Genomic DNA, 18,155 nt, shown 5'->3' on the forward strand with positions numbered 1-18,155 from the left:
CAACTTTTAATTTTAATTTTAAAATATTTTAGAATGATCGCCATGGATTTCTGGGTCTTACTTCCGGTTCATGAATAAAAATATTGTACACCATTGTCACTTAATGTAATTTGTAATATATCACTGTAATGGGATGCTTGTCTCTTAAACAGCGTGTCAGTCATGAAGCCCATCAGTGTTACACAGGTATGTGGTATTATTGGCCTGTGTGCACATTTTGAATGACTTCTCTTCATTTGTAGCATTAGTCTCGTGTATATTCCATCAGGACTTTTTGTCGAGCTTTAGGGAACCTACTCACAGAGTGCCTGTGCATTATGCATTTCTGAATACCCCCCCACCACGATAGGTTATTTCTATCAGAATGAACGTTCGATCTATAAGACTACATGCTCAATGTTAATTTACTGTCTTTTCTTTTTGTCCCTACTGACACGTGTAAAGCGTCTTTGGGTCTCTTGAAAGTTGCCAAACACACTCAAGTTATGATTATGATTATGCAATTGTCCCCATTACCTGGTTTAATAAAGGACTTTTTATTCCTATGATTATTAACAACCTAGTTGCATTTTACACATGCCTCTACCTTTTTGCATAGAAAAGACCTCATGCCCAACAACAAATATTATTTGACATAAAATCGTATCTGAGTTAGATCAGTGTATTATATAAAGTCTATAACAAATAAAACTGCAATTAAGGAAAACGTCTGTGAGGCACCTGCGAGTCAAACTCGGGGGCTTGTTGATACCCGTCGAATCTCACATTCGGTAATTTCCGTGAGACGCACACACGTATTCGTTCTGACGTCATCCTCGGAGAAACACGCCCCCTTTCTCCTTGGACAAGACTGGCGGCCATTTTACGTTCACCAGTCGTCATTTCACATCGCTACAGTAGGACGGAGAGCGTCAGGACTCACTTTCATCATATTTCTATGACAACTGTAGTGGAGAATTGCCTACAATGAACTGAAACTCTTCCTGAAATCAAAATCAAGTAGATCCTAGTGAAGTGACGCATAAGCCAGTGATTTCAAGTGTCGAGTTGTAATTTTTTGCACCTCAATGTAGCTAGAGGAAATGGCTGTGGAAAGCATGACTGTGCATCCAAACTCCCCAACTACCAACCACGAACACAACAGTCTCCTGACTGACGAAAGGTCGAGTAATTCTACAATCATATTGAAATGAAATTATTTATTTGTCCTGTGCTTTTACACAAAAAGCCCGGAGTTTCTTTTTCCTTTTTTTCTGTCAGAGGGATTAAATCCACGTTTTCTGGAAAACGAGTACAGAGGTAAAGAACGCCATGTTGACACGACAACGCCAACTGGGAGGCCACATAGCACCTGGGATAACGTTATTCCCCGTGTTCTTAGTACGTGTCCACAATCCACGGTCAATTGACTCAAGACAACGTGACAAGAGACAAAAAGACGCGAGTGAAACCGCCGACCACTTCGCCGCCATTCTTCACTTCATCGAGTAGAAAGCATCGGTTGAAAACTTGCCCACATTTAAAAGATCCATCGACTCAATTAGCGTTGATTCACGCGTGTTTTTGTGCGGTGACGGTTACGAAAGTCCCGCAGGTGCAACGAATACAAGCGGTTGTTTTTATTGCTAATGCGGGCCTACTCTCAGGCTAACCTAGCAACATTAGCACGTTAGCTAGTGCTACTGTTGGCAACAGAGTGTGGGTGGCTAAGCTAATGGCTAATGATTTTGTGAATAGTAATTTGCTAATCATCCGCGTTTCCACTCAACGCATCGTCGAAATAAATACAGCGTGTGTAACGGCATCAGACCAGTGTGGGTCATGAAAATTAGCTTTACGTTAGAATCCATTCGGTAATTTGCTGTAAACTGTGACGCTGTTGCGAAATAACTTGGCTCAACGTTGTCTACGCACTTGAAATTTGTATTCGCAGTCTTTTTACGTTAATAATAATCGTACTGAAAGTTGTTTCGCTGCTGAATGCTTTTACATTGATAGTTTCTTCATGTAAACTCTTAAATGTTGCCTAATTTAGGAATATTTAACTTTCTAGAGATGCCGATTAACCAGTTTTATTGTCTGGAGAATCTCATTCGATAATCGTCTTAACGCGTTTTTGTTGTTTGTTGCTCATTTGTCTAATATATCACTTTTATTTCCATTCGTTCCCTCACTGACTCGTCCCAAACATCCACAAAAGTCCCCAAAAGTGCAAAACGTCTGCAAAGCATCCCAGAAGTGTTTCAAGTCAAACACAAAGTTCCATTTTTCCACAGTGTCCCCAGTTGGCAAACCCAGTGTGTTATCCAGTTGACCCCCAAGCCCCACAGACCCCACTAGTGTCCTTTAAAGGTTAGGGATAAAAAGTTTTTTGAGTGTGGAGAAAACCTGTCACAGTAAGTATTCCCCATTTTAATCACGGCCCTTTTGCTTACAGAATTAATGAAGCTATGGATTCTTCCACTAAGTTAATAATGTACCATAATGCATGGTAAATCCTTTGATTCAGTCATATTCTGTTGATGAAAATAATCTTGTGCTGTGTTGAACTGTCAGATCTTCCCACAGTTGTCTGTTAGTATGGTGTTCTCCAAGATTTTATAGTATTGAGTAGTGTTAATGAAATGTTAACTGGTTTAACAAAGTGTACATGGATGGCAGATACTGCACAGACCTGTGTTGCACTTAGTTTCCAGCAGTTCTTTGGTTTTTGTCTTGAATGTGATCATTAATCAAAAACCCATCAAGGTTGTAACAATGATTCCTCTCTGCAAGTCTGTTAGGCCAAGATTTATGTGTGTAGACTTTATGGACTGTCACATTCACACTGAACCGACTTGTTAATTTCTAGACAGTGTTAGTGTGCATTTTAAGTTTTCTCTAAACTGGCACATTGTTGGCAGCAGCTGATGTGTATTTAGTATCTTGACAGGCCAGAGCCCATCAAGTTCCTCCCATAGTGAATCCCAGCTGCCCCCTATTCACCACAACTAGCTTTCATAATATAACCAAATCCCTTCGCAATGAGATACAGGGGGGCAGGAGAGTATTCCTTGTGTCCCATAGGTCTTAAAGAGAAAGCTGCTTTGTATCACATGCCAATAGTGAGATAAAGTGATTTGACTGTTGGGATGATTCACCTGTGTGTGGTCTTTGGATTTAAAGGTGACTGCTGGTGCAGAATAAAGAACCTGTTAGAGGAGGTCAAATGTTGACAGACTTATTTAATCGTGTTAAATCATTTTGAGGAAAAGCGCTGAGGTTGTTGGTATTGATACAAGTTGTATCTGGATATATTTGTATATTTTTTTATACTACTTTGCACATAAGAAAGATGCTAAAAGTAATGTGGAACGTTATTTTGGCTTTTGTTCTAGAGCAAAATCAAATGGAGTTGTCTGGAATGTATCTGTATCAAACAGCAGATAACAGGATTTTATATGGGGAGCAACTTAAGTTTTTAAAATAACAATAATGATAACATAGGAGCCTGTTCTAAAAACGGAATATCTGGATAACTTAGCTCTGTAAAACCAGTTCTCCTTCTGAGCTTGAGTTACTGATTAAATAAGATCTTTACTCAGCAAGGTTTTCCAGATAACTTTCTTGTGAAGCAGGTCCTTGATATTTTTAGTGTATGTTGTAGTTCTAGATGAAGACAAATACATTTTTAAGTTAACAGCTTTGAATGATTTGACTTGAAGTCTTATTTTCTGACAGAAAACACAAAGTTGTTTACTTGCATCAGTTTTCATTTATGTGTTCCAGTAATGAAATGAGCACATGACTAAATGCAGTGGTTACTTCTTTCTGAATTGATCTTGAAAAAGTTTGAGGCTCATCTGCTAAACAGATTATTAAGGCTGATTATTTTTGCTCTACCCAGAGGAAGCTAGCATGCTGAGGATGTGGTGTCGTGCAGTGTACACATACAGTGCAGCTGACATACATCATCAAAGCCAGTTGACTGTACAAACCACCTGTGTTGTGTCATGTTCACGTCACCCTGGTCTCTCTCCTTGGCTTTTGCAATTTTCTTCAGACATGAGCCTGCTTTGGGTGTGGTCCTTTGTGGCAGAAGCCAGGACCTAAATACAGAGTGATTAATACTTTGTGACTTCATTTTTACAAAAAGTTAACTCCTGTTCTAGCTTGTGCCATAAATCGTACAGTTTTCATCCTGGAAAGTTCTGGAAAACTCTGTACTTTTGGTACCTGGAGCTTTTTAAAACCTCACCCCAAACCCTACCAACAACTTCCTGCAGCCCCCACTTGCTGCAGCAGGCCTTCATCATGTGATTCATATCAAACAGGATCTCATGGTTTGGTCAAACTGCTTCATGGCAGGATCAGTTGACCACTGTCCCAGGACATCAGAAGTACATTTTCCGTCCATCACGCAATGTCATAGAATTGGGATCCAATCGGCCGTGGGTATTTTGGGGTGTGTGCATACATGCATTATCCACACTTACTTAGCCCTTTTTTTACAGGATGGGTTATATATTCAAACCATTTTGCTGTGTGTTAAACACAATCTTACATTTTCTAGTTTGCATTAAATGAACATGAAGCAGTGGCACGTGCACATTTGTTGTGTATTTTGACTTGCCATTGGATGTATTGACTTATTGTGTGGCAGCTTGTTTGGCTGACATTCAGGTATGTAGGCTAGGCTGAAGTTTAAAATATCACCACAATGGGGTTTGTTTTTGTTCACTAGACAATATGTGTCTTCAATACACATCCCTGTAGAAAGGTTTATTATCAGAAATGTCCACAGAAAATAAAATGTATCACAAGGAAATACATTATTTATCACAGGTTTCCTATTAACCAATTTTTTTACCATGAACATTATCAGCTATTATTTCACATTATTTGTCTTGCTGTTATAATATTTCCAACCTGTGTAATGCATTATTACTTGTATTATACCTCAGGGAACCAGCCCGCTATAAAATATTAAGATGTTTTTTTATTCATTTTGTGAAACCTTATTTAAACATTTATAAACGCTTGTTTAACTCACAAAACTTGATTGAAATGCTGTGTAAATTATTCAGCGATAGACAGTAGACTTGATGATGTTGAGTTTCTGCGATCTGTACCAACCCTCTGTTCTCGTTTTCCTACCGTTTTATCCATGACCTCTGAAAACAAATCACAAAATGTGGATTTTATTTCCTCCTGGTTTCTTTCATGTTTTACATTTACTACATTAAAAATGAAGTCCTAAAAATTCATAGGCTGGTAGAGTCGGCTACAGCCAATGAAAAGATGAGATGTATAATATCTCTCCATGTGCGTTCTTTTCATATGCAGGCCAGAGGATGGAGAACTGGAGGAAGGTGAGCTGGAAGATGATGGGGGAGAAATTGAGGAGGAGGATGTGGGTGGAGGTGCATCTGCAGCAGCAGGAGGAGGCAGAGATGGGGGTGATGAAGCCGGCGGAGGAGGTGAGGCAGGAGGGGAAGGGGTCGTGGAGAAGCCTCGGCAAAGTAAGGAGCACCAAGCCAGTAGCGAGTCTGATGAAGAGAGATCGCACCGTCGCAAGCGGAAGAGGAAGAAAGAGAGGGAGCGAGAAAGGGAGAAGAGGAGGTCTAAGAAGAAGCGCAAGTCCAAACACAAAGTGAGAACTGGCAGATCCACAGAACAAAAATAATTCTCAATCCAGTTTCCACATGTACCTGTTTTATCTATGAAATATGAACCTTTGTGTCGCTTACATTCACTCAGTATCTCTGCGGTTCGCTCTCTGTCTTTCAGCGTCATGCATCCTCTGATGATGACCACTCGGACTACAGTGAGGACTCGGACTACAGTCCCAGTGAGAAGAGGAAGTACAGAGAGTACAGTCCCCAGTATCCCCCTTCTGTAAGTCAAAAGAGCAAGCATTGTCCATACTAACATTAAAATCATGCCAATTTTACAGCCAGTTTTCTACATCAGATAAAATGATATTTCAAAGGTAGAAAAGTATTTCAACAGTCTAGATTTTTCAATATTCAATTATTCTTTTTGTGGAAAGTAAAATCACCTAATATGTTTAACTTTCTCAAGTCTCATGGAGGCTACGGTGGCTCAAAGAAGGGCAGCTACATGAAGATGGACAAGCAGAGCTATGGAGGCTACGATGACTATGAAGAAGAAAACTATGAGGGAGAGGAAGAAGAGGAAATGGTGGAAGAAGACTATGACGACTTCACAAAGGAACTCAACCAGTACCGCAAGGCTAAGGAGGGAGGAGGTGGCCGCGGCGGACGAGGTGGGTGCATGATTTTCTGGTTTAACTTTTGGAATTTAAAAATAGACATGTCGTGCCACAGATTAAGCTGTATGCTAAATATTTGCTCTGATGGGATTTGATCCAGTCCTCACTGACTCTGAACACAACTGATACAACTAGAAGACCTCAGACCTTACACGACATCTTAGACCAGATGTGATGATGTCCACTTTTGTTTTGTAGACTACATTTATAAAAATCTGACCATATAATATGTGTAACCTTATACTGGAAGTATTTAATATTTTTAAGAAAAGTTTTTACTAGGTTTTCATTGACCTTCAGGAAAGTAAACAAGGTTTGTGCCACAATGTGACAAAAGCTTAGTGATGTAGACATCACCACGTGCTTGCCTTTAACCTGAATTCGCTCTGTTGTCAGATAATGGAGCTTATTTGCTAAAACTTTCAATCCAAATTCCATAGATACATTACTGACTGTCTTTTGTGCCTCCGTAGCTCACTCTCGCTTCATTCCTCTCTTTGTCTGTGTGTCTCTGCAGGGGGCAGAGGTCGTATGAAAAGCCTGAGAGGTCGTGGAGGAATGAGGGGAGGAAGGAGGGGTAGAGGAGGAGGCGGCAGCAGAGGAAGAGGAGGACGAGGTGGAAAGATGGGAGGAGACAATGATGACGGAGATGGCTATGGAGAAGAGATGGAGGTGAGGTGTTGAACTCAGAATGACACTCATTGTTTATTTACTTTGGTCACAACCCTGGGAACAAGTTGTTGCTGTGTTTTGTTTATTTACACAGTTGCTAAAATATATTTCACATGTAATCAGAAGTCAACAGATACTCACTGTTCAGTTCTGGAAAAAAACCTGCTGGTGGTGATTATAAGAAAAGTGAATATTGTCCTATTAATGCAATCATAGGTCAAATAGTTTGGGGTGTCTCCCAGTATTATTTCTGTGTTCTAATTTCCCAAAGCAAACCAAACAGAAAGAATAACATTTTTTCTATTGGCAAAGGATAGATCTAAATAGTTTTCACCAACTTTATATACCAGCTTCCGCAGTTTCACAGAGCCTTAAGTCTTGCTTAAATGATTTGGAATTTAAAAAATAAATCTTTATATCATGAATCAAATCAGTGACACCTTTGAACTGTCCTTACAGTATGGAGACGATGACTATGACAACATGGGGGATGACGACTATGATGACTACTCAAAAGAATTCAATCCATACAAGAAGTCCAAAGACAGAGGCAGAGGTGAGTTCCGGCCTTCGTGGGTTTCCAGGTTTTTGTGTGTGTGGTTTTTCATCCATCTTCTTCGGCTGTAATAATGATGCATAGGGTGTCTTACAAACCTGTATCTGATAGTGTTAAATTTCAGTTTTTCCCTAAAAACAATTCACTTACTCTGACTTTCTGTACCAGGAGGTAAAGGAGGCCGTGGGCGAGGCAGAGGTAAAGGAGGACGGGGAATGATCAGAGGAGGAAAAGGTCGAAACAGAGGGAGAGGAAGAGGTGACATGGGGAATGATGACGACAATGACATGGACAATGGGGTAAGGTTTCTATAGTTGTTATTCAGCCCAAGTTGACTAGATATTGAATCAGAAACAGATGGCATGGACGTGTTGGTTTGTGTATTGTAGGATGGATGTGGAGGTGATGGTCCTGGACTAGGAAGGAGGAATCTGAATGACAAACACCAGGATAAGAAAGGAAAGGCCATCTGCAAGTACTACATTGAGGGGAGATGTACCTGGGTAAGAACAGATACATGTTTGCTATTTTGACTTAATAAGGGACAAAATATCTAAAATATTGTTGTTTTTTTTAACCTTCTGGTCTCTAGGTGTGTCTTCAAATTTTGTACCCCGGGACAAACAGATGTAATCATGTTATTTTTTAACCATCAGGGGGACCACTGCAACTTCAGCCATGACATAGAACTGCCTAAGAAGAAGGAGCTGTGCAAGTTCTACATTACTGGATTCTGCGCTCGAGCTGACCACTGCCCTTACATGCATGATATCCTTCACTGAGAGACTATTAGCACAAGGAAATTCTGGGTAAATTGTTGAGTGCTTATGTGTTCTGTCAAATGAAAATTGTCTCTGAATAGAGGTAGATAAATAGTAAAACTGGCTATTTGTTTTTACCAGACTCAAGTTACATTATTCAGATTTCACCTTATTTAAAGCATGATAGGTTTGGCTGAATATTTTTGCGAGTATCACTCCTTGACTCCCGTCCTACGTGAATTCCCCTGTAAGTTGTTCCACACCACAGGTAACTGTGTCAATGGCGACGAGTGTATGTTTTCACATGATGCCCTCAGTGACGACACTCAGGAGCTGCTTAACAAGGTAAGATCCAGGGCCTTATTGTTAAGGTGCATACCACACATGTCATATAACATGCTTTGGTTTCTTGTCTTTATCTAGACCCTCAACTTTCAAACAAATGAAAAAATACAAAAGATTTTTTAAATACACCCAAACAACGAGAAACCAAAGAGTTTATTTGTTCAAGTTATTCAGTGGTCTAAAGTACAACGAATACAGCTTTTGTGTTTATACAATTAACAAAGTTATTTCTCAAGCAGAAACATTTTCATAAATACTTTTCCTTAAATACCTTTAGAAACAGTTCAGATACATTTATCAGTGGATTCTTTGCAACCTTCTTTTCCAGATGCTGGCAGAGGATGCCGAAGCAGGAGCTGAGGATGAGAAGGAGGTGGAGGAACTCAAGAAGCAGGGAATCAATCCTCTCCCCAAACCCCCTCCTGGAGTGGGCCTCCTCCCCACCCCTCCTCGGCCCGTTCCTATAGACACAAACACAGGGCCTGGGGATTTTGTTGGGCCACCACCAGGAGACTTTGGGGGTCTTCCTGGACCTAACCAAGGACCCCCAGGACCAGTACCGGGACCAGGGCCTGTCCCTATGCCGAATCCCTGTGCTGGTCCCCCTGTCCTTGGCCCTGATGGAAATCCTTTCCAAGGCATGCCCATAAATCCTAACATCCCTCCGCCCCACATGGGCCCCCCACCTCCCTGTCCTGGAGGGGGAGGTGGTGCAGGGAAGAAAATCCCCTCATTGTTTGAGATTAAAGTTCAGCCGACAGGACAGCTGGCTCAGAAACTGGCTGTCAGGTAAGAGATTAAAAACTAAACATTAATAAACTGTTGTATTACTTACCTTTATTCAAGGGTATTATTATTATGTTATTTGTAATTATAGACCCTGACTAGACAGACAGAACACAGACCCTACAATATACCCTACATATATAATAACAGCAGAGACTACAACCCTATCAGACCCAAGAACTGTTCATTCAGCTGTGGAAAATAAACAAATGTTATTATACCTGATTCCAAATTCTCCCTCTTATATCAGGAGCCAGACTCCCAGTGGCAGCCAGGGTCAGACCACAGCACCTGGACCTCAAGGGGCCCCTGGTACCACCCCAATCTGCTTTCCTCCCCCGCCAGGCATGATGTCCCCTGACATGCAGAACATGGGCCCGAACCTCGGGATGAACCAAGGGCCCCCCAACATGGGCCCTGGCGGACCGCCCATGATGGGGGGATTTCCATCTGGTGAAGGTCCTCCATTTGGCGGTCCCATGCCCCCAGGTCCACCTCAGGGTGGAGGAAACTTCTACCATAACTTCCTCAATCAGCAGGAGGGTAGGACAATGGAGGGAGTGGTTCCCGAAGGTGTGTAATTCATAGTTATTAATTACTTCAAGAGTAATTATTTTGAATGTTATTGAATATTTTTCAGGTGATGGCAGCAAAGATACTTTATTTCTGCTAATACATACATTGGCTGTTCCTTTTTAGGTGACAACTTTCAGGGTTTTGCTGGCATAGATGAGAGAGGAGGAGCAGGGAAATTTGGGAACCAGTCAAGTAGTCAAGACGGCTCTGCTAATGGAACATCAGCCAATCAGGGAGGGATTTCTGTTCCTGACTTCCTGCCTCCAGCACAACGTGTCCTTTTTATGAGGATCCAACAGAAGCAACAGGAAGAAGAGGAAAGAGCTCGCAGAATGGCAGAGGGAGGGGCAGAGAAGAGTAGAGACGCTGAAGGTAGAGAAAAATCATCTGCACCACCTCTGTGTGAAATATATCTGTTATTCCTTTGTAACAGTGAGTTGTCATCTTTTCCCTTAATGCTTTGTGATTTCTCTTAAAATTTCACATAATCATAACAATGATAATCTGTCTTTCAAGGGTAAGACGCTGTATTTAGTCTTCAGGAAAGTTGTATGATGCCTTTAAAGATTTCTTCAATGATAATCAGTAGTATCTGCTGGAAAGTGTTATTTAGTTAACTATCACAGTTAACTCCAATACAAACATGTCTGTCGGTCCTTTCTAGGTGACTCAGGGAACTGGTACTCCAGTGAGGATGAGGATGGTGGTAGTAGTGTGACCTCAATCTTGAAGACACTCCGTCAGCAGACCCAGGCTCCTCAAAAATCTGACTGCCCCCCAAGTGACCCCCGCCTGCAGAAGGCCTCCCCTGCCCACCCTCCGCCTCGCCCAGCAGACCCTCGCTTGTTCCGGGACCCACGCTTGGCGCGCACTGCCGAGTCTTCCTCTGACTCCTCCCACTCAGTGCCCACAACATCTTCCACCGGACCACCTGCAGACCCCAGGTTAGCTCGACTGGCTGTCGCTGCCTCAACTGGATCCACATCCCACTCACCTCCAACCACTAAACAAGAACCTCCTCTGGTCTACAAGCCCCCGCCACTTACAACCCCAGCAGTGGAAGAGGAGGAGACAGAGCGGGTTCTACGGGACAAGCCAGTACCAATTCCTCTAGATCCACTCATGGGCATGGCTCTAAGGGATCCGCGCTCTCAACTACAGCAGTTCAGCCACATCAAGAAGGATGTTGTTCTCCACATGCCAGCTTTTGCTAAAACCATCACTTGGTCACCTGAAGATCTCCTTCCTCTCCCTATCCCCAAGCAGGACCTCCTGCCTCTTCCACCAGGCATCCCTCCTGTGTCATCTCTGGACCCCCGTCTGTCCCGTGCTCAGCAGCAGCTCCACACGTCACTTCCTCAATCACAGCCTCCTCCTGTACAGTCTCCTCCCTCCTCGGACCCACCTGCTCCCTCCTCCTCCACCTCCTCCATCCCGGACTTTGAGCTCCTGTCTCGCATCTTGAAAACGGTCAACTCCAGCCCATCGCAGAACTCCTCCCCTCCTCTCTTACCCACCTCTTCTGCCCCTATGTCAATAATGAGTCCAACCCCCATCATGCCTCTTGCCCCTGCAGAAAAGCCCGCTGACCCCCGTGTGGCTCGTAAGGGCCTGATAGACCCGCGCCTCCAGCCCCAGAAGTCAGCACTGAAGCAGCCGTCAGAACCCACACCTGCTCCTGTCTCATCTACAACTCCAGCAACAAAATCTAGCTCACCTCCTCCTACCATTGCCCCCTATGATCCAAGGCTGCTTACGTCAGGTGGGGCAGGGCGCGGTGTGGGGACTGGGGCACCAGGGGGAGCCAATGTGCTGAGCAACATCAGTCTTTATGACCCAAGGACTAACAAACCAGGCAGCCCTGGTACTAGCAGTGGCTCTAACAACTCTCCCAACTCAGCCAGCACAGAGTCCAAACTCAGTGACACCACAACGGCTAAACCCAAGTCCAAGGAGCCCCTATTTGTTCGTAAGTCTGCGTTGGACCAACCAGAGCCAGAGAAAAGTGGAGAACAAGGGACAGACAGATACAATAGTTATAATAGGCCCCGGCCAAAGCCCGCACCCTCGCCTAACTCCACATCCCAGGGAGCGCCCACTGCAGCAGGGGCTGCTGCAATTGGAGGTCAGGGTGTTCCTGGAGCTTCTGCAGACCAGGGGCCTGCAGGCGTCCACAACCTACCAGTGTCCTCTCTATTTGGCGTAGTGAAACAGGCAACAAAGCCTGGTGGTGGGACTGGCAGCCCCTTCGGAGGTAACAGCCCAGCGCAGCCTGACCAGGCGGCCACAGAGCAGGACAACGCCTCACTGAAAGACGTTTTCAAAGGCTTTGACCCCACAGCCTCACCGTTCTGCCAGTGACCTTTTGATTCTGGAACCACAAAAGCATCACTTGGTTGGCTCTTGGCCTCTTTTAACGCTTTTGACACTGAGCAGATTAGTGAAAAGAAGAGAAAAGCGCACTGAGGCATCTGTCTGTAAGACTGGTTGACAAATGTCGAACAAACGGATGTTATTCATCATGTTTCATGTACACACAGACATGTGCTGAATCAGATTCTATAAAAGACTCGGGTTTTGGGAGGGGTTTAAAAATGAATCTCTAAATCTCTATTTTAAACAAAGTTATTGATGTTTAAATAAATGTATTCATCTCAATGCTTAATGAAAATAGTTATTCAGACAGCAGCAAAAACACATTTATATTCATTTCATTATTCCCTTTCCATTTCAGTTCTGCTTCATTTTTTGCAAATCTAATCTATGAACTGTTTGATATACTGAACTGTATATTGGGCAGTTGAAGTCGGCAGTGCTCCTGGCAACTGAAGAAACATAGGTTTCAGTTTTCTTCTCAGATTATTGGTAATTTCTGTTTAGTTGTTACAAAAAACAGCACTGAGGCAACTCCTCAAGTCCTGTTGCTGAAACATATTGTTTTCGCTACATCACTGACTTTGCATTTACTGTCCTCTTTATTCCTTTTAGAGACTGTTGTCAAACAGAAGCTTATATTTTGTCAGTATGATTCATCAAGTCACATTTTCTGCAGAAACACTTGCTACTAAATACTTAAACTCAAATCTATATTCTGCTTGATTTTTTTTAGTATTTATTTTTCTACTTCTTTGTCGGTTTATGTCCTCTGAGGGTTGTATTAATATTTTTAATGTCTGTATCTCCTCCAGCTGTCTAACACGGTTTCATATCAGGTATTTAGCTCTTACCCCAAAACAAGCAACGTTGCTGTTTATAGGAAGTGACCTGTGACCTTTCAGTACTGCCTCCCTGCACCACTACATCACTGTTGTCCCTCCCCTCCACCTTCATTTACTTTTCGTATTTTATCAGTGAAATCGAAGAGTATGCGGTTTATAAATATACGTTTCTGTGGCTTTAAGGTAGCGGACATGGATATTCAATTTTGCTTCTCAGACTACAGACATCCACATCATCCTGCCCCTCCATATTTGCTGGCTGATGGTTCGCCATGTCTTCATTGATGGTGTAGGGACATTAAACAATTTTCTGTTTTATTTTTTCTCTCTGCTGAAAAGATATTTGCTCCACCTGTAATTACAGAGCCTTTATGTGTTTCACACTGATCAGAATAGGACACTTTGATTCACTAATTATAAAAATCATTTCATTTTTAACTTTTTGTTAGGAATGGAAAGAAATCCCACAGGACATGCTGTAGATTTCTGATGATTGAAAAAAATTGCAGCATTTCAGCATCAATTTACAAGATTTTGGCTCTAGTGGTTAGTGACAATGTGAAATCATGAACTAGAGTTGGACCTAAAATCCAATGAATGCATGAATCTTGCATTAATCTGCAGGTGCTCCCTCTTCTGTCAGTCTGAACATTTAACACAACTGAACATGTTTTCTCTCAGACTTACAGTAGAAGTGCACGCTTCATGGTGGAAATGTTCAAAGTTAGGATAAGTGATTCAATCTCCTGAACTTCCCTGACTAGTTTCTGCCTTATACCATAAACCGTTTAAGTCAGACGTGAGTGCAGCATCTGAATCAGGGTGAGGTTAAGTTACATGTTTTGTCTGGTGAGCCAGAGACTTCATTGTCAGGCTTGTCTGAAAATCAAGTCACTGTAGCGGAGCATTAAGAAGATTTGGTCTTCTTGAAGGAAAAGATTGTGCAACAGCTGTCAGGATTGTCGTCGACTGTCTTGTGTATAAATGTTGATCATTTTAATTTATTTTTTATATACTTGGGTAAATATACTTCCTCACTTGTCGTTTTTGAACTGAATCATTTTATATATCAGGAATATGAAAGTACCACTCACCTCAGTGGGATGCAGGCAACCTGCCACAGTGTGAAGAGAGGAGAAATTTTTTTATTTGGTTTTGTGTATAAAGACTCAAACTAGCAAAATATTCACAATTGTCTCTTTCCTCCCAGGCTCATCAAAAAGCCTCTTAGCGGCTCAGTGTCAGCTAGTGTGAAAGTTATTGTTGATTTGATCTTTTATTGCTTTGTTGTTTTGTAAATTCATGTTCTTTTTTTTCTTGCAATGTAAATTTGACCAGTATCCTGTCTTTGGAGGAGTGGAGTTTTCTAACTGTACACTGTAGGTGAGGTTGTCAAAGTATTTAAATAAAGTTGATACATGATCAACCAGTTATAATTATGCTTTCAGCCACTGTCTTTGCCTCAATTTCATTTGACCAGTTTATATCTGACATGATATGAAAGCTTGATAAACACAACCTTTAGGGAAGTTGGTTTAAGACCTTTACTGCAGCCCGCCACTACGGGGTGATTGATACACTTTGGCTTCAGTTATGGAGCTGTTATGCCATCCATCTTTACTTATAGTCTCTGGTTGATGCTAGTGTGGCTATAAATGTAGTTGTTTTTATGTTATTTTTCTTTTAGGACCTGTTAATGATAAATACATGTCATCTAAAAGGCTAAAATATATTTTTTTAGTTATCTGTATACAAGTCTACCTCAAAATGTGGATTTTAAGCTATGATTTTAAGCTTCTTAGAGAACCAGATGGGTGGGGTTTTGTAAATCAGGAAGGTTCAGGCTGTGGTCACTGAAATGACCTTTGTTGCCTTTGTTTTAATATATTTTTTTTATTTTGCCCGGTCTTTCTGCTTCCCTGTTAAAACGAGAATTATTTAAAAACGCCCTTTCACCCAGAGCCCTAAAATCCCTTTATTTGACTGACATTGTTCCTTTCTAACTTTAGGACTCCAGTGATTGGTGCTGCGCGGCTCTTGGCTCCGCCTCGGTGGATTTGGATCAGCACCCAGCCTGTTTCCTTGTTCGCTTCGATCCTGCAGTGAGTCACTTCCTGTTCCCCTCCCATCCTGCAACACTGGCTCCAAGAAGACGCATCATTCATCCAGTAACTCAAAGGTTTCCTATCACACACACACACACACACACACACACACACACACATGGTGAGCTGCCAGTTTGCTGGGTACACGTATCTATCTGCATGTTGTCCCTCTTTTGGCCTTCAAAAGCTGTTGTGGTTTTGAAAAAGATATCGGATGGTTTGTGCACGACTGTGGCCGAAGATAAAGATTGCTGAAGCGAGTTCTGAGTAAAAGATCCAAAGATGCTCAGTGGGGTTAATATTTAGAGACATTGCAGACCGCCAAGGTAATGAAAACTCATTGAGTATTCAGTGGTGATGCATATTTAGTATTCATCAGAGTGTAGATGAACAGCTGTCAGATAATCAGATAAAGACAGCAGTCATATATGAGATGCTCAAACCAGCACCTCGAGCTGCACCGGACGTTAAACTGAACATTAACTGATGTTTATTTAAGAACCACCACAGTAATATGAAACACACTTAAACCTGTTGAATGTAGAATTTGTTTGAGGGTGCTGATGCATTCATGTAGTGTAGACACACAAATATACGATTAGTCAGGTGATCTGTAGAGTGACAAAAGCTGAGGTGAACTGATCAGCAGGCTGGGTTTTTGTATGAATCATTTTCCGTCTCACAGTCGTTGTCTGAGACACACTAACACAAATCCTGGAGACGCCTGTAATTGAGCCAGGTGGATTCCTGAACCGTGCAACCATGTGTGTCACAGTTTCACAGTGATTGCAAAACAAAAGAGCCAGACATGCAGGATTCTGTACTTAAACAAATTAAACAAGTATGACACAATAAACTGTTTAAAATTCAATTCAACTGTATTTGTATAGTGCCAAAGCATAATAAACAGAAGTGGCATTTAATTTGTTTTCATTGTAACTTTGAGCAGATTTTTCTTTATAATGTATTCTTGAGAGTTTTTGCCCAAATAATTGTCATAAATAAAAGTCATATTGAAAATACACGAATATATGTATAAACACACAAGATCACATGATGATGTGGTGCAGTGATTTAGAAGTCTTACTGGGCCTGTTCAGCATTTCATCTCTGTTTTTTTCGCGGAGCTCCCTGAAACACTGACAAGTTGTGTGTTCACCTCATCTTTAATCAGTAATCTGCTTAGCTCCCTGTTCTGGAAGCTAACTGTGGTAAGTGTGTATATATAGAAGATCTGATCCTCTTAGAGAAGACTTTGGATGGGATTTGGAGATTGACGGAATGTTGGCTGCAGTACTGCTTCTGTACTTGTGGGGACGCTGTGTATGTGAATGGCAGTGTTGATGACTGGGCTGAACGTCAGTCTCCATTCTATCAATGTGTTTTGTCTCTCTGCTTGTTTGAGACCAGGTAAACCTCTGCTTAATAAATTACATAATACTTAAATATGCCCACATGCTGCACTAAACATAGCGGTGGACACCAGGGTTAAAGAATTATTGGGCATTTATTATACTCAGGGAGCTGGTCAGAGCTATTTAATACCTTCTTTACTCAAAAACAATTAAATGGCATTGAACAGCTCAGTTTGTCTGTTAAGGACACATTCTTTTCCTATGATAGTTTTCATTCTCCAGCGTCCACACCCTCCAATCTGTCTGTCTGAGTGTTGCTTGTTCTAACATCTCCAGATAACAATCTCTGTTAAATTCCTCCCTCTGATTTCCGTATTGTCTTTATATGTTGGTAGAAAGTCAAGCATTAAACCTTCCCAATCCTGTGAAATGGCAGCTGTGATAAAATCCACTTGTAGGTGAAAACTCCACCTGATGTTGCTTTTGTGCTGCACGATATCACAATATTCTGTCTGTCTCAGGTCTATAATCAGTTTTATCTACCTTTTAAGGAGACGAGTAGGAACTGTATGTCCTGGAGCTGACATTTTAACAGATAAAACTTAAAACACATACGCCACCATCACCGTGTTATGACTGGTTGTTATATCAGGAGGACGTTTGTTCATGTCTCTGGGGGTAACCTCAAATGTCCACTTCTGAGTCAAATTCTCTGAAAAATCAAGGAAAATCTTGACAGACATCATATCTGTCTGTCTGTCTGCAAAAACACCTCAGGGTCAGCTGTTAATCAGCTGTTCTCTTCAGGGGAAATTAAGACTTTTTAAATTCGACCATGCAAATCATTACAAATATTTAACTTGAGTTTAACAGATGCGTCAGTGATCAATATTTCTGATCTGCACCTAAAAAAGCAGCTTATTCATGGAGCGCAAATTTACTATTTATTTTATTTAAATTGATTTTTACTCTCAATTCTTTGGATCTGATCTTGAGCTGCTTCTTGTTCTGCCTTCTTTCACTGTTCAGTATCCACCCAGCTGTTCATTCAAACTACATCAAATCAATTTTGTGAGAGTATCCGGAATATTCAGTTTGACTAACTTGGGGCGTCATGTCATAGTTTCGCAGAACTTCCCACGTCACCGTATACGAATGATTTTTTTCTCACTGCACAGGACACTGATAGAGAAAAGACTCGACAATGTTCACCTCGACCTTCAGCCGCAGAGTTTCTGATGAATAGATCAGCAGTCTGAGGTTGAGATGAACAAACTTATCTCACTGTGTTGGTATTTATCTGCTCAACATGTGAAAGGGGCCTTTGTGGCAGCCACATGCTTGGTGTGTGTGCGTGCGTGCGTGCGTGCGTACGTGCGTGTGTGTGTGTGTGTGTGTGTGCGTTGTGTGTGTGTTCGTTTGTTCAGATCTACTTCATACAATTGAGTACTTGTGACATCACATGTATGGCTGCATTAGTGTGTGTGTATTCGTATAGATCTGCATT

General features: G+C 41.8%; 1 protein-coding gene across 1 annotated transcript; it reads left to right on the plus strand.

The window, feature by feature from the left end:
* Positions 1–870: 870 nt before the first annotated feature.
* On the plus strand, positions 871–14,635 carry zc3h4 (zinc finger CCCH-type containing 4). Its single transcript, XM_020103978.2, has 14 exons — positions 871–1,162; positions 5,326–5,632; positions 5,770–5,877; positions 6,064–6,268; positions 6,792–6,946; positions 7,406–7,502; positions 7,671–7,801; positions 7,892–8,005; positions 8,159–8,270; positions 8,499–8,608; positions 8,937–9,397; positions 9,645–9,967; positions 10,094–10,342; positions 10,635–14,635. Exons 1-14 carry the CDS (start codon positions 1,083–1,085, stop codon positions 12,329–12,331), a joined length of 4,149 nt encoding a protein of 1,382 aa, XP_019959537.2. The 5' UTR covers positions 871–1,082; the 3' UTR covers positions 12,332–14,635.
* The last annotated feature ends 3,520 nt before the right edge of the window (positions 14,636–18,155 follow it).

Source organism: Paralichthys olivaceus, chromosome 11, assembly GCF_024713975.1.
Source record: "Paralichthys olivaceus isolate ysfri-2021 chromosome 11, ASM2471397v2, whole genome shotgun sequence".
Lineage (NCBI taxonomy): Eukaryota > Metazoa > Chordata > Actinopteri > Pleuronectiformes > Paralichthyidae > Paralichthys > Paralichthys olivaceus.

What these genes read in the sequence shown, in the direction of transcription:
- zc3h4 (XM_020103978.2), top strand. Translation starts at nt 1,083, where the DNA reads ATGGCTGTGGAAAGCATGACTGTGCATCCAAACTCCCCAACTACCAAC. An exon ending in GCTCAGAAACTGGCTGTCAG is followed by an intron (nt 9,398 to 9,644) that starts GTAAGAGATTAA and finishes CTCTTATATCAG; the next exon opens with GAGCCAGACTCCCAGTGGCA. An exon ending in GAAGAGTAGAGACGCTGAAG is followed by an intron (nt 10,343 to 10,634) that starts GTAGAGAAAAAT and finishes GGTCCTTTCTAG; the next exon opens with GTGACTCAGGGAACTGGTAC.